The 16,311-nt window shown below is 48.6% G+C and overlaps 1 protein-coding gene across 7 annotated transcripts in view; it reads left to right on the forward strand.

Moving 5' to 3' along the window:
• Window positions 1-3,466: 3,466 nt before the first annotated feature.
• Window positions 3,467-16,311, forward strand: part of UBE2E1 (ubiquitin conjugating enzyme E2 E1) — a 58,268-nt gene continuing 45,423 nt past the window's right edge. Inside the window, exons 1-4 of one of the 7 annotated variants that reach the window (XM_065583480.1) lie at window positions 3,883-3,916; window positions 4,079-4,322; window positions 6,074-6,255; window positions 8,882-8,932. In XM_065583480.1, the coding sequence (XP_065439552.1) occupies window positions 6,104-6,255; window positions 8,882-8,932 (203 nt within the window). In that variant the 5' untranslated portion in view covers window positions 3,883-3,916; window positions 4,079-4,322; window positions 6,074-6,103. Of the gene's footprint in view, window positions 3,917-4,078; window positions 4,422-6,073; window positions 6,256-8,881; window positions 8,933-16,311 lie in introns of those variants that run through there. The other 6 variants (XM_005297066.5, XM_042840183.2, XM_065583485.1 and 3 more) reach the window with 6 other exon arrangements.

Here is a 16,311-nt window from a genome sequence, read left to right on the forward strand (position 1 = left end):
GTAATGTAGCACAACTCTCTCCTGCTTCTTGCTAACCTTCCTCTGAGTCTAGTGGCACTGGTGGTGGTATTACTGGACTGTCTTTGAAGTTATTAGATTGGAATCACATGATTAATCTGGCTGCTTTTCTTCATCAATTTCCACAGTCTCCAGATTGAAATCACCTTCCTCTTGTTTATCCAGTTCCCCAGTTTGTGCATTGCTTGAGCCAGATTATTGGGAGGCCTTATCTGTCTAGAAAAATTGGTGGATTGACTGGCATCCTTTTGCTTCTTTTCCCCCCTTTCTTTAAGCTCCTGACGTTTCTGGCTGCCTGATTTGAATTTATATCCAGACATGGCAGTATGGCACATATATTAATTATACCTCAGTGACAAATGCCCTCTTGGCATCCTGGAGGTACTGTCCCCTATCCCAAGGATCTGGTCTCAGCCCTTCTAGGCACCCTGGAGGACCAGCTCACTTTTTGGAATGTTGCTTCTGTTCTAACACTGCTTCTGGTTGGCTCAGGTAAATCTTGCAAGATCTTGCGAGATCAGTATGCCACACAGATAGATGGGTACAAACATGCTTACCGAGATGGTATAAAATAACATTTATTCAAACTCAGAAGTCCACAATTTACCTTGAATTTTTATCCCCTGGTGATGGGCTTGTGGCCTTCTGGCTGGCCCCTTGGACTAGGCCCTGGTAAATTGTACCCCTTCCCCCCCCTTTACTTGCCTTCTAACATAAGGGGCATCCCTTAAAATGAGGGGCAGTTGAACAGTAGTTCCATCCAACTTGTCAATGGAAAAGAAGAGAGAAAAGATGAAAAGGAAAAAAGGGAGAGGGAGAATACAGAGATATAGGAAAATATGGGGATTGGGAGGAGAGAGACAAAGAGAAAAGATGGCTCTGACTATTGTACCCCCTCTGAGTCAATAACTATTGGGTATAGATGGTGAGTGCTAAATTCCACCACATGGCCCCAGTCATATGGCACTGATTGGTTACAAAAAGTTTTATCTCTGCCACATGGGTGGCATCAGTATCCACAGGCAACTGTGATTTCAGCTGGTCCAAACGCTGCTCTTGCTGAGTAAAGTCCTCAAAGAGCCTACTAAAGAAGTGGAGGATTTTCCATATCTAGCCAACCCTTTATTTATTAACTTAACATTTTGATCACAAGTAAGTGCTTGTTAAAAGAACTGTCAATGACGAGCTAGTTCGCCTCCAGTGTCATCTCCACGTCAGCTGCTCCTGTATGACATAAAAACCTCTGGAGAGTATAAACTGTCCATGAATAAATTTACATTGGAAATTAAAAGAAGGTTTTTAACCATCAGAAGAGTGAGGTTCCAGTAGGAATGGGGGTGGGGGTGGGACAAACTAATTAGTATTAAGATAGAGATAGATAAATTTATGAATGGGATTGTTTGATGAGGTTGCCTGTGGTGATGCAGGGAGGGGGAGCAGCCCAGGGGGTCCCTTCTGGTTCATGTCTTATGTTCCTAAAATTTCATGCTTCAGGGCTTCATCTGGTCACCTGTAGGGTAAGGAAGGAATACATTTCCCCCCAATGTATTCTGTTTTTTTTTTTATGGCCGTGGCTATGGATGGGGTGGGCTGATGTTCTGAGGTGGTACTGAGACTTCTCTTTCCCAGGTGCTCAACTGGTGAGTCTGGTTCACATGCACAGGGACAAATTAATTCAAGGTCAGGAACAAATTTTCCCCAGATCATGTTTGCCATGTCCTTAGCGTTTTTTTCACCTTCCTCTGTAGGATGGGGTACAGGTCACTTGCTAGGATCCCACTTAATCAATTCCCTGCCATTGCAAAGGTCTTGAGCGCTAATGGCACCTTGGCCCTTTTTGTTCTCTGGCTGTGGCACACAACAGTTTAGTGTCCTGAGGGCTATAATACTTTGGTCTCATTCTGGTTGTTGTGCTTGGTGTGGATGTGGTGGGGTTGCGTTTAGTTCCCTGCAACGTGCAGGAAGTCAGACTGGTAGTCTGGTAGTCCCTCTGGCCTTAAACTCTATGACTCTACAACTGTCAAGGAAAATTCAACTTTTCTTTATGTTGGGGCCTCAAAGAGGCAGGATTCCTGCCAAAGTGACTATAGGTCTGAGAGTTAGGGTTGAATGAAGAAAACAGCTGGACAATGGAATTTATGAGATGCATGTGTCATAAACTGGCCTGAGACCTTCATCACCTAAAGCACATATCACTTATCCCTTGAGCTAAAAGAAGAGTTACTTCATCTGTCCCATAGTTTTGGACTCTGGAACTGAAGGGGCCAGCCACTAGAGGGAGACATGACCACATGCACAGTCCTGTATTACATGCCTTCCCTGTTAGATATTATCACATGCTACCCCTGTTAGATGTGTTTATAGTGAGTGTCTGAGATACAGGAGTAAAAACTTCCATCTGGACAGCCATTGTGGAGGGAATCATGGATTCAGACACAGTGGAGAACATCTTTAGTTCAGGATGCTCTTTAGCTTTTGGTACTGAAATTCCAGAGTTCAGTCCCCAGTGACAGCCATGGTAAGTGACTATGTATGCAGCAGTGATGTGTTACACAAGGTCATATGCAGGGGCGGATCCAGGCACCAGCGCACCAAGTGCATGCCTGGGGTGGCAAGCCGTGGGGGGCGGCCTGCCGTTCGCCGTGAGGTCAGCAGTCAGGCTGCCTTTGGCAGGTCCACCCGTCCCGTGGTTTCAGAGGCAATTTGGCGGTGGGTACGCCGAAGGCGCGGGACCGGCGGACCTCCCACAGGCATGCTGCCGAATCCGCATTACCAGCAGACCTCCCGCAGGTGCGCTGCCGAAAGCCGCCTGACTGCCATGCTTGGGGCGGCAAAATACATAGAGCCGCCCCTGGTCATATGATTAAAACATGAGATTGGAAGCCTATTTTTTAGAAGTACTGAACACCCAAACTCAATAGGAAGTCAACAGAGCTGACTTGTTGAGCTGAAGTGTTGAGTACCCCTGAAAATTCTGGGAGATTAGACAACTAGGTTCTTTTCCTCTCATTCACAAAGCATAAATTGGTGGTAATAACTCTATGTACTATACTTTGCAGGTGTGCTGTGCAGTTGGATTCATTGAGATCCTCAGTTGCAAGGAGTGATAGAAATGCAAAGTACTATTAATTATTATGATGCACAGTAGTGATAGTCTAGTGGCTGGGAAAACAAAGAGTATGTCACATAGTTTGCTGTCTGATCCCTTGATATACTTTTGGAAACTGAAGGCACTGAGCCACATTCAGCCCTGGTGTTAACCCGTTGAAGTCAATGGGGATAACAACATGAATGAATTTGGTGCAGCATTTCCATTGAGATCTATGGCACTATGCCTTGGCCCCTAGAAAAGTGACTGATTGTGCTGGCTTCTTATGGGAAAAGTACGGTGGGTCACTACTGTAGTGAGATGTCATTTTTCTTTACGGCTGTGCCAAAAGCTCAACTGCAAAGGTTTTGCAGGAACAGAAGAAGGAAAAAAGCCATTGACGATGCAGCACAATCTAGCCCAACTTTATTTAATGCGGCGCTTTCCATACCAATTAGGCTCCCCAGCTGGTGGACTTCACCATTGCGGATTCCTGATCCATTCCCCCATCCAACCTGCTTTTCCTTCCTGTAGCTGGCCAGCCGGAGCCCAGCCTGCTGCCGTCTCTCCGCAGGAGCTGCTGACATCACAAGCGGCCCTTCCTTTTGTGTGTTCCTGAGCGCACCGGGGGCTGCGTGGGGACAATGGAATCCTGAACTCGGGGCGCGGGCAAGTGGGAAGCTGCTGCTGAGGATGAGTCAAGGCTGAGCCCGGGGAGGGGAGGGGAGAAGAGAAGCTGCTGCTGCTTGAGGGCTGGAACAGGTGAGAGACGGGGAGGAAGCTGCTGCTGCTGCTCTAGGGCTGAGCCAGGTGAGAAGTTGTTGCTGCTGCGGAAGGGATGGGGGGGGGCGGTTTTGGGGCCAGGCGAGCCGGGGTGGGAATGGGCAGGAGCAGCCCCAGCTGCTCCCTCTGCCCCCTAGGACCGGGGCAGGGAGCTGAGCCTCGGACCCTCTTTATTCTGCCCCCCGGCAGGGCACTCGGCAGAGGAGCCTCCAGCTGCGGCCCCGCAAGGCTGGGGCTCCCGCGGCGCCTGCCCCCTGGGGGCGAGTGCGGCCGGTTCCCCCCAGCCCGGCTCGCCGAGGGGCCGGGGAGGAGCGGGGCAGCCATTGCCTGGGTAAGAGTTGCTGTTGCAGCACTTCCGCTTCTCTCCCAGCAAGAGACACGAGTGGCCAGGCCCAGCCGCGCCGCGGAGGAGCCGCCAGACACAAAGGGAGAGGTACGGAGCGGGGCTCCTCTCCCCGCAGGGCACCCCCCGGCCAGGCCAGGGCCGCCGGCCCGCGCAGCGCGACCACGGGCAGGGGGCCGGGGCTGGCAGGTATCGCCCCCTCCCCGCAGGGCCCGCACCGAGGGGGGGGGCAATTCTCCCTATCAGGGAGCAGAGCAGCTCTTTCCTGGAGGTGTGCCCCGTGCACGTACTCTTTCCCTCCCCCCCCGGTTCTGCTCCCCCCCCCGGCCCTGCTCTCCTCAGCCCCTCTCCCCCCCCCCCGGCCCTGCTCCCCCCATCTCTCCCCATCCCTATCCCCCGGCCCTGCTCTCCCCATCCTATACCCCCATTCCTACTCCCCCCCCCGGCCCTGCTCTCCCCATCCTATCCCCCCATTCCTACTCCCCCCCCCCCCCCGGCCTTGCTCTCCCCATCCTATCCCCCCATTCCTACTCCCCCCCCCGGCCCTGCTCTCCCCATCCCTACCCCCCCCCGGCTCTGCTCCCCCTCCGGCCCTGCTCTCCCCATTCCCCCCCCCCCGGCTCTGCTCCTCCCCCATTCTCCCCCCCCCCCCGGGCTCTGCTCCCTCCCCTTACCCCCACCCCCGCGGGGACCGCCACCCCTCCTCCATTTCGCCCCCGTGGACACCGCTATCTTTCCCTCCCTTGGCCCCCGCAGGCACTGATTTTCACTCTTCCACCTTCCTTGCCTTCTGTGGGCACTGATCTCCCACCCATACCTAGGCATTGGTACCCCCCACACACCCTGCCTATCCCTCATCTGCTGCAGGCACTGATCTCCTCCCCCCCCCTCTGATCTCCTCCCCCCATCTCCCCCCCCCTCCTCTGATCTCCCCCCCCCCACCTTGCCTATCCCTTGTCCCCTGCAGGCACTCATCTCTCTCTCTTCCTCCCCCCCCCCCCGCCTGCCCTCACCCCCTGCAGGCTCTGATCTCCCTCCCCCCCCACACACACACCTGCCTCTTACCCTCTCCTCTGCAGGTTCTGATCTCCTCCCTCCCACACCTTGCCTGCCCCTCACCCCCTGCAGGCACTCATCTCTCCCCACATCTGTTCCTCCCCCCTCCCCCCTCCCCCCTCCCCCCCCACAGGCACCAATTTCCCCCCACCCCCGCCTTGCCTGCCTCCCCAGGCACTGATCTCCCTCCCCCCCCCACTGATCTCCCTCCCACAAACACCCTGCCTGCCCCTCACCTTCCTAGATACTTATTCTCCCCTTGTAGCCAATGTCTCCCCACTCCAGTTGTGGGCATTGATCCTGCTGCTTTTCCTTTTCCTCCATGTGCCTCTGTGCGTGCAGAGGGGACTGGAGACATCCTATTTATATCCCATGCCCCAGGGCTGGATAACTGGGGGGTGAGGATGACTGGCTTCTTGTGTGTAGTTTGGGTGAGATTAGAAGGAATTACTTGCAGCTTCTCTGAACCTTGCAGCCTCCTCCTTCCCAGTCCCTGTTCTCTCAGCCTGCCCCCCCTCTTCTGTTCTTATTGAAAGGAGACATTCAAGTCCCTCCCCTCCCCCAGTGTTACTGGTGCAGGGAGAAGCTGCTGCTCCTCCTGCTCAGACCATTTCTGTTCAGGGTGCCTGTCTGCGAAGGCGGGAGGGAGAGAGAGAGAGAGAGACAGGCCCTGTCTAAAGAGAGTGCGACCCAAACACCCTTTGCCTGTGAGACTGTGGTGGGTTCCTTTCTCTGTGCATGCGTTCATTGTTTGTTCCCCACATCCTGTGGTGTCTCCTCTCCAGGTTTGGGTTGTGTGGTGGGGGGGGGTCGCTATGTCGGATGACGATTCGAGGGCCAGCACCAGCTCCTCCTCATCTTCATCCTCCAACCAACAGACTGAGAAAGAGACAAACACCCCTAAGAAGAAGGAAAGCAAAGTCAGCATGAGTAAAAACTCCAAGCTTCTCTCCACCAGCGCCAAGAGGTGAGACTACCTGCAGCCAGACACCGTGTCACTGCTGTCTCTCTGCGCCTCTGTCTCTCTGCTTATATGGCCCTCTGTATCTGCCCCATTGCTGCTGTTTCTCCTCCCCTCCACTGAGTGTTAACCATTTCTATTCCTCATTACTGGCATTTACCTTCAATCTCTCCACAGAAATTTACCGTTGTCCCCATCTTCCCTTTTTCACTATCTGCACTTAGCAAGAAGCTTCCCCCAAACATTACCGTTCCCCGTCTCCTCCTCACCATCTGCACTCAGCACCGTTCGTCCCCACTGAGATTACTGCTCTCCTCAGCACCTGGCTTTAGAGCCAGATCTCTGTAGGGATTAAAGCCTATGAGCTTAATCCCTGCTCAGCTACTGAAGCTATGTGGCCTTGAGGAAGTCATTTAATTTCTCCATCGGTTTCCCCATTTGTAAAATGGGAGTGATGATGATAACACATAACTCAGAGGGGTGTTGTGAGGATTAATTAAGTAATGTTTGCTTTGATCTTGTATGATGACAGATGTCATAAATGCAAACAGTTGTTACCTAGTGCCAGCCCTCCCCACTAAATGCATTACTACTTCCCTATCTCCTTCCAACCTGCATTAAGGGCTTGTGTACCTGGGGAATTACTGTTCCAGAACAGCTCTCCAGGTGGACAGCCTTTTCTAAAATGAAAGGGACTTTATTGTGAAATAATTACTCTGCTTAAATTATACCAGAATAACTTTTCTGGAATAGCTATGCTAGTCAATATCCCCCAAGTAGACAAGCCCTTAGAGCCAACTCACTTCCAAAACATTACTGCTGCCCTACCTGAGCCATTCTCCATGTCACCTGAATTCAGCACCATCCCACTCCAAAAAAGCTCACCTAGCTGAGAATGAAGCTTCCAAGCAAGCTTTCATTACTCCGTCAATAAGAACAATAATCCGTCTGGCTGGTCATTGAAAAGCTTTGCAATGCACTACCAAAAGCCCGCGATCTATATATGTTAAAAAGGGCTGGGTTTTTTGGATTGTTCAGCCAATGCTCTGCTGTTGTGCTCAAGAGGTCATTTGGATTTTGTAGCTTTCAGGCAGCTTGTTGACTTCAGAACTCCTCTGAGCAAATGGTTCCTTGGCAAAGTCACATACACAGCAGCAAGTGGTGGTTGGATGAGAAGCCATCAACTAGTTTTAAAATATCTGTAGAGGCCCGCTGATTGTAAATTGCTTGGTATGAGTAGGCTTTGATTCTTATTATGTGTGACAAATAGAAGATAGGCAAAGGAGGCTGGTTGAATGTGGAGGAGGGGAAGGAAGGGAGGCTGTTTGCGTGTGCAGTGTGGGGAGATTTGGAGGGGAGGCTTGAGTTGCAATAGTGGGGCTCTGGGGAATGGGAATGGTAGCTGGTGGTAGTGGAAGGGAAGAGTGGAGCTGTGGATGCTGGAGAAGCCTGGAGGCAGGGAGGATGTTGAGGATGGGGCTTTGTGGACGTGAGGGAGGGGACTGGGGATGGGGCTTTGGGTGGCAGGGAAGATTTGGAGGCTGTGGTTGCGGGAGCAGATAGGATCTTGGAGATGTGTGTGACTATTCCCCTCTCTTTGAGTTTAATCAGAAATGGGTCAGGGAGTTGGGCTCTGTTGCTAGTTACCCGCCCTTCCCAGTCAGAACCCCTCCAGCCCGTTCCCCAGGATGCTAAGTGGGGAAGCGGATTGTGGCAGTGGCAGTTTAGCCCATCTCAGTGAGACAAAGATTCATAATTTCCCCCAGGCTGTAGTCCTTCCCTCACACCTAACACTCGCCTTTGCAAGGAGGATCTGTCTCATTGTCAGTATGCTGGAGGCGGATGGGGCCTTATCTCCCTGTGTGTGGGGGCGTGGAACAGTCTGTGGAGCTGATATGGGGAGAAGGAATGTCTGTCTATTTTTCTCTCTGTGTTTCTGTCATAGGGTGTCTACCCCATTGTATGTGTCTGGAGTGATCTTGTCTATACAGGCGGCGGTGTGCAGGACGTGTGTGGCTATACGCTGTAGTGAAAGGCTCTGGCAGTGGGAAAAGGCTCTGTCAGCAGGGCCAATTGCAGTGAAAAGCTTTGGTGGGGGGGGAGCTTTTCCCTGCTGCCTCCCCTTGCCTGAACCTTTCACTGCAGCATATAGCTACACATACCCTACACACCGCCTCCTGTATAGACTAGACCACTGCAGACACACACTGCAGTGGGACAGACACCCTATGACTCCCACTGCTGGAATCTTGCACTGTGGTGGAAAAAGGCTCTAGCAGTAGGGAGGCGGCAGGACACCACACTGTCAAAAATAGCTGTGTAGATGTGGGAGGCACTGCTTGGTAGAGAGCTGTGTAGAGTATATACCCTAGATTTCTAGCATGTCTCCACTATACTCACCTAAGCACTGCCTCACCGTCTACACTATTTATACCTGTGCTAGTTGGGCATGCCGTGTACATACTCTACATGCCGCTGCAGGTGTAGATCTACCCTATGTGTTCCTGCAAGAGTGACACACACACACAGTCTCACAGTCATTGTGACATATATTGTCTCTACTGCTTGTGTGTGTTGACTGTGATCCCGCATAGTGACTTACCTTCGTTCTTTCTTGTTTTTATTGCCATAGGATTCAGAAGGAATTGGCTGACATCACCTTAGATCCACCTCCCAATTGCAGGTTTGTTTTGATCCTTCTCGGGGGGAGGAAAGAAAGTATGCTTTTTATTATTTGTAAATATCCTTATAAGTTCTAGATGCAGCAGAGTAATGACCACTTAGATGACATAAAATACTCTCATGAATGCTTGGATGACATAAAAATAAATCCCCTGCAGGAGAAAGCTCAGGAGACATTATGTGCTTTGACATGAATTTTCTGTTTATTTTGTTTTTTCGTAATTGCATTAGAGTTTGTCACATTATCTGTGTGTGTGTTTCTGACAGTGGTCAATACGGAAGAGTGTGAAAATGTGCCCCTTTTTGGTTTTTCCTGGTGTATAAGTCTAATGCTTGACTACATTAATTTTTATTTATATGATCGTCCTGCCAAACAAGCTGAAAATTGTCAAATCTGTGTGGGTTCTTTCCAGCTCTGACAGTTCTATGCTAAGCAATAACACACAATGGAGAAGGGGGCTGTTAGTTCATCAGTGAATATACGCACTGAAGAAGCGCATATGTTATCTGATGAAATCACACCCTGGGGTATGCTATTGCCCTTTATAGAATGGTTATTTAAACTATGTTTTAGAGATTTAAACATTATGTTTAGTACCTACAAAGCTTTGTATTCATCACCTAGTTGCCCTGACCTCTGGTGATTCCCCTTGACATTTGAGTATGAGACGGTATTGGCAATGTCTTTGGTTGTTCCTGTTAATTAAACGGGAAGGCTGCTTTCAACCTGGTCTCTCCCGTTTGGCCTGCTGGAGTCTTGTTTCCAAAGACATTCTTGAGTTCTTTATCTGACTGTCTGCTCCCCGTGCCTTTCTGCTGCTGCTGAGCTAGGTCTGAAGCCTTTGATGTCAGGGGTAGTAGCAATTAAAAAAAAAAAAGGCCCTTAAAATATATTTTAAAATCAGTCACATATTTAGAATGGACATTTTGTGCCCACCTTTGTATTGCTGGTGCTCTGAAGCTTCTTGTTACCCTTATCTGGTGCACAGGGAGACAATAGCACTGGAGTTCAGTGAAGGGGCCATGAACATCTCTTTCAAAACCACTGTCAAGCATCCTAATCACTGGCAGTGGGGATGGGAAAAGAATATATGAGAACATGGGAGGTATGGGCTGAAAGGAGGCCTCCACATTGGAAAGGATCAGCCAAAGACTCTAACTCCCCACCCCTGTTGCCAAAGGATCAGCAACAATATCAGTGGGTGGGTACACAGAGGCGGAAAAAAAGAAAAACCGGTGTTTGGGATGTAGTAAACCTTTAAAGATTTTCTTAATGAATAAACTTAATTTAATTAAGTGTTTGATAAGATGACTTTTAAAAATTCACCTAGATAATGCAATAGTATAGTGGTTTGATTGGTGAGGAAAGTTTTTGATATACACCTCTACCCTGATATAACGCGACCCGATATAACACGAATTCAGATATAAAGCGGTAAAGCAGTGCTCCGGGAGGATGGGGCTGCGGACTCTGTTGGATCAAAGCAAGTTTGATATAATGCGGTTTCACCTATAACGCAGTAAGATTTTTTTGGCTCCGGAGGACAGCGTCATATTGAGGTAGAGGTGTACTACTAAAGCGTGTGGTGTTTGGAAGATAACTACACATGGGTTTTGAGCTCTCTTCAGTCACTGCTATATTGTTTTAATGTGCCCAGAAGCTGTTGTGATGGGTGCCTAAAATGCTTCTATATAACTGAAGCAAGTTGCAGCCTTCATCCGAACCATCTTGGAAATAATATCAAACCCCTAAACTGTTCCTATATGAAGAAATTGGAGTCATTCATGGGTGTGGGTTAGCTTTCAAACTACTTTGTTAAACTGTAATATGGCTGCGGAGGTGGTTTCTTATTTAAACAGTGCAGTCCATTGGGGATAGTAACGTCAAGACACAATACAAAAAAGGGTGGATTTGTAATGTGTAAGCCTTTATGAATGGTTTTAATGGTCGAAAGCAGTTGATAGTATAAGCCATACGTGAATATAAAGTCATATTATAGTTGCAGGTATCCTGTATTCCTTCTGACCTTCAAATGAATTAGCGTGGAGATTGGCAGTTTTAGCTCACAAATAATGTTGGAAAATTGGAATAAGTTAAGCTAACCTACAATGTGTTAAGTAGTAAAACACAAACAATGGTTTTCTTATGAAACCAGATGTTTTCACATTGCCATTCAAGCTGTAGAATTTAGTATCTGTATTTTATGTTCTTATAGTGAGAGTAAGTACAGTGTCTCTGTTTTTATACTTGTGGTTAGTTTGGTTCAAAATGCTAAATGCCTTACACTTCCTGACATGCTTTTGGCTTGAGGCTGTATACAGCAGATTTGCTAAGTGTGGACAGATGCTACTTGCCACAACAGTGAGAAGAGTTCCAGCTATCAAAGTTATGTGGAGTGTTTACTTCCTGTGGAAGGGGAAACTGTCAAATGGAGGGTGGGGGGAAGTTATGGTACTGAGACTTTCTGGTTGCTGTGTAATGGTTAAGGTTGCAGGACTTTGCTCTGGGGAAGCCTGTATTGGTATGATGGCTTTCCATTATTCCTTTTGTTTACGCTGAATATTAGCACTGTGAGAGAGGTATTAAACTTGGTTTTAGAACATAGTTTTAACTTTCCTGCCTCGGTAACTTTAAAAAAGGCTTTGTTTACCCTATGTCCTCTCTGCTCAGCCCAAGCATCTCATCTGACTACCTTCTCTGTGTCCTTGGTACTGTCTATCGTATATTACCCTCCCGCTGGAATCAGGGGTCCTTTTTTCCTCCATCCTCTCCTCCATTAAAGCTCTTCTCAAAATCCACTTATTGAAGGAGTCTTATTGGATTACATTTTGAAAAGAACCAAAGTCCTATTGACTTTCAGTGTGGCTTAGGTTTCTAAGTGTCTGTCACTTTAAAAAATGGGACTTAGGATCCTTAGGCATTTTTGAAAATTTTACTCAGTTTCATTTATATAGAAAAAATGCTGCATAACTCTGAAGAATCACTACTTTCTCAACCAGCCACTTAATCCCCACCATTGTTGTCATCTTCCAAACTGTTCCCTAACATCTCTGTGTTTGTCAGCTCCTCCTTGTTGTCCATGTCTTATTATGGGGCCTTATTGCAAGGTGCTCAGCACCTTCAACTCCCATTGAAGCCCATGGGAGTTGAAGACATTTAGCACGTCCAGAAGGAACCCAGAACACTGAAAGACCGCCCCTTCCGGGCAGAGACTCAATCATTATTTATTTTGTAAATATGCCTATCTATGATGCTATGCAAGTGGTTGTTTATTAACTAAATTTAAAATTTCAAGCAAAATAGCTGAAGAACAAATCAGGATTTTAATTTTTGCAGGGTTGCAAATATATGTTCGACTTGAATTAAAAAAACAACAACAGATCTTGTCTATGCTGATGACTTTCTAACAGTAATACACTAAATAGAATTCACAGATATTTTCTGATTGGTGTTTAAGATATTAGTGTTCTCTTACATGGCATAGTGTAGCTACAGCATGTGACTAATTTTAAATGCGTTCTATGTCTCTCATTCTTGGTATGCTAACATTTTATGTGAAATGATTGAAACAGGATGCTGGAAAGCTTTAATTTTCTTTTGTCCATTTATGGGATGATTTGGCTTCTGACAATGGTGATGAGAGGTGTAAAATCTATATTTTAATTGTAGATATTTGGTGATAAAAGAGCTACAGCTTTCAGATTGAAGAGATTGTTGGTTAATGTGAAATTGAGATTAACGTCATAGCTTTGAATATTACACATTTGGATCCCAGTCGTAATGAAATTTCAGTTCTCTGTTTAAATATTAGCTTGTATAAGGAAGTGAAAGTCATAATCTGAGCCGGTTGATTTTTTTGTGTTGTTGGTATGTTGTGTGCCTTTTAGGACTTTGTTTATATTACACATTCAGATGTGTCGTGGAAGTCTGGTTCTGTGATTGTCTCCAGTCATGGTTCCATTTTTCGTTATAAACAGGGCTTAACTGTATTTAATCACAATCGATATCTAAAACCTTGGATGTACCCATGTGACTGGATTTCTGAGGCTGTATCAGGGACATGATTAAAACATTAACTGGCATTTACACTGTTTATCTCAGGTACTTACTTGGTCTCCATTGCCATAATAGCTGAGTACCTCAAAATCTTTAATATAGTTCTCCCTGTGAGGTGCTTTCCCCATTTTATAGGTGGGGAACTGAGGCCCACACTGATTTCAATGGAAGTTAGGAGCCTAAATAGCTTTGTGGATCTGGGCCTGAAAGAGTAAGGCCCAGGATTTTAAAGTTATTTAGGTCCTATTCTGTTAAGTATTGCAATGCCTAACTGACTTAGTGCTTCTAAGTCAGGGGCGGGCGAACTTTTTGGCCTGAGGACCACATCGGGTTTCCAAAATTGTATGGAGGGCCGGTTAGGGGAGGCTGTGCCTCCCCAAACAGCCAGGTGTGGCCCGGTCAATGCCCCCTATCCGACCCCCTGCCTCCGCTTCTTGCCCCCTGATGCCCCCCCCGGGACTCCTGCCCCATCCAACCCTCCCTGTCCCCCCCCCCGGTTCCCCCCGGACTCCTGCCCCATCCACACACCCCCGCTCCCTGGCCATGGAACCCCTGCCCCTGACCGCCCTCCGCCACCCCATCCAACCCCCCTCTCCTTCCTGACTGCCCCCCGGGACCTCTGCCCCCATGTTCCCTGCCCTCTGACTGCCCCGACCCCTATCCACACCCCCACCCCCTGACCACCACCCCGAACTCCCCTGTCCTCTGTCCAACCCCCCCATTCCCTGGCCTGTTACTGCGCTGCCTGGAGCACCGGTGGTTGGCGGCACTACAGCCGCGCCGCCCAGAGCACCAGGACAGGCAGCCACACCACTGCGCCGCACAGAGCACCGGGTCAGGCCATGGCTCTGCAGCTGCGCTCACAGCCCCGCCACCCAGAGCACTGTGCCAGCGGTGCAGTGAGCTAAGGCTGTGAGGAAGGGGGAACAGCAGGGGAGGGGCCGGAGGCTAGCCTCCTGGGCCAGGAGCTCAGGGGCCGGGCAGGAGGGTCCTGTGGGCCGTAGCTTGCCCACCTCTGTTCTAAGTGCTTGTCGCTTTTGAAAATGAGACATAGACTCCCAAGTCCCAGTTACTTTCAGTGAGAATTAGTCTTCTAAGTCAGTTAGGTGTGGCAACGCTGAACAGAGCAGTGCCTAAATCATTTTAAAAACCAGGACATAAGTGTCTTGCCCAAGGTCACACAGGAAGTGTGTGCCAAAGGTGGGAATTGAAGCCGCGTCTCCTGAATCTCTGATATGACAGATATTGCCGTTTCCCGCTATATCCTTGAAAGACTTTGCTGTATTAAGTTTATATATTATTGTGGGCCAGGATTGTATGTAACCTTTTCTTGGGCAGAGATCTGCGTGTCACTCCATCTTGACCAGGGATTTTAAGGTTGCACAGCTCCCTGATTTACACTGCTATTCTCAGCAAGCCAGAGCTTTTCTGACTCCAAACCACTGCCCACATGGCATGCTGCACCCTCCTGGGTGCAGATCCATTGGACCCCCTGCGAGAGTGGAAGGAGGTAGTTAATGGGGAGACATTTATTGGGTGGGGAGATACTGCAACAGTTAAAACTTTAGTTAAGCCTCATGTTGTGAAACCCCATCAAATGCTCCCAAGATATGAAATGTGGGTTAAAGTTCCTGGTGTAAAAGCCTTCACTCTACCTAGAGCACAGAATTCTATACAGACCAGGAAGGGTCAGGGGTGTTGGTTGTAGTTGTGTTGTCAGATATCCCATTTTTTTGCTTTTGAGGAATGATGTTATGGTTTTAAAAGCATAAGGGGTGAATCAGACCTCAAGTTAGCTACAGACCTGCAAGGGTTAGCCAAAATGCAAATAGAGTAGCTGCATGAGGTGTATCCCTCTGCCCACTCCACCCTCTCCTCTCCTCTCCCCCCCCCCCCCCCCCCCCCCCCCCCCGCCTCCCCATCCAGGAGGAATCAAGTTACCTTCCCAGTATATACAGACACATACCTGAGGAGAAGGCAAGTGAGACCATTTCCTACTGCAGGGGGATGACAAGATAACTTGAAGGTAAAATCTCTGAGTCCTGAAGCCCCGGCAAGGGAAATAAGCTCTCTGCCTACCCTTACCAGGGAACCAGGCACAGTACAGAGTACTGGCAATGTCTCCAGCCAAAAGTAGGGACACTGAGACAGCAGCAGGGCACTGCCAAATCTATGACACTTACCCAAGGATGGGAAATGCCCACGGAAAGTGTATGATAGCTGCTTGGGAGATGACAAAGGTAACTATGGCCAGAAAGAAGGGGAAACTTCTTCCCATGGTCTCTGACTGCCTGATGGTCTGTGAAAATGTAAAGGACCTTGAGCCTGGTGCGGGGAGAACTGCTGTGCACTTTGACTCAGTATGTGGGGATCAGAGGACCACCCCAGTGGGGTGGGGGATCAATATACTTTCCTCTTCCCCCTAGAGAAACTGGCCCCTGGGCCCCGACGTCTGAGGAGATGGAGCAGAGAAAGGAATTTGGCTGTGGGGGGGATTTGAAGAATCTATTAAAAGCGGTGCAGAGAGCTGTTTCACAGGGAGCCCTACCTTATTGCTCCCTTCTGTCCAAAGAGTTGCTTCCTGGAGCGTGGGAACCTCAACCCACCATGGGGCAACTGACTGCTTGAGGGACAAAGGGACACCACATACCCTCCTTAGAATCCAAGGGGAGATGGCAGTGGGAGGACCAGGTCTCAGATTCACACCCATATGTTTTGGGGGAGTAAGTGTATGCAAGAGCTCCACCCTCATAGGCTCTAAGGGGAGAAATTATACAGGGTGGCGGTCAAATGACTCTGTGTGGATTTTTGAAGGAAATATACTCGCTTGCTAGTGGAATGTTTATTATATGTATAGGTGAAATACGAAATTAACCACCATCTAGGGAATAAATCTGTGCATCCTCCTAGGAGGATGGTGAAGCACCCGAGTTTCACCCCACTTCTTTTGGGAGGAGATGTGACAGATATGACAGTTTCCTGCAATATTCTTGAAGGACCTTATTGTATTAATTTTATGTATTATTGTGAGTTGGAAGAGATGTGACCTCTCTAGGGGAGAGATGTGACAGATGTAAGACCTGGGAGTTCAAATAAAACATTGAAAATGTGCCAGAAAAGTATGGATTTTGGGGAGAATAAGTTTCCTGGGGTATACCTAGGGAGAAGTTAATATAAATTCTCCAACTCCCAGTTATGCAAGAACCCAGCCTTTTGAAGCTATGCCATAAGGACAGGGTAATTGTCTGCTAATTACCTGTTACTGAAGGTCAAGATCTAAGGCCCAAGCTGAGTAAAGAAACAGCTGATCTGCCCAGCCCTTG

Source organism: Chrysemys picta, chromosome 2 (assembly GCF_011386835.1).
Source record: "Chrysemys picta bellii isolate R12L10 chromosome 2, ASM1138683v2, whole genome shotgun sequence".
NCBI classification, from domain to species: Eukaryota; Metazoa; Chordata; order Testudines; family Emydidae; genus Chrysemys; species Chrysemys picta.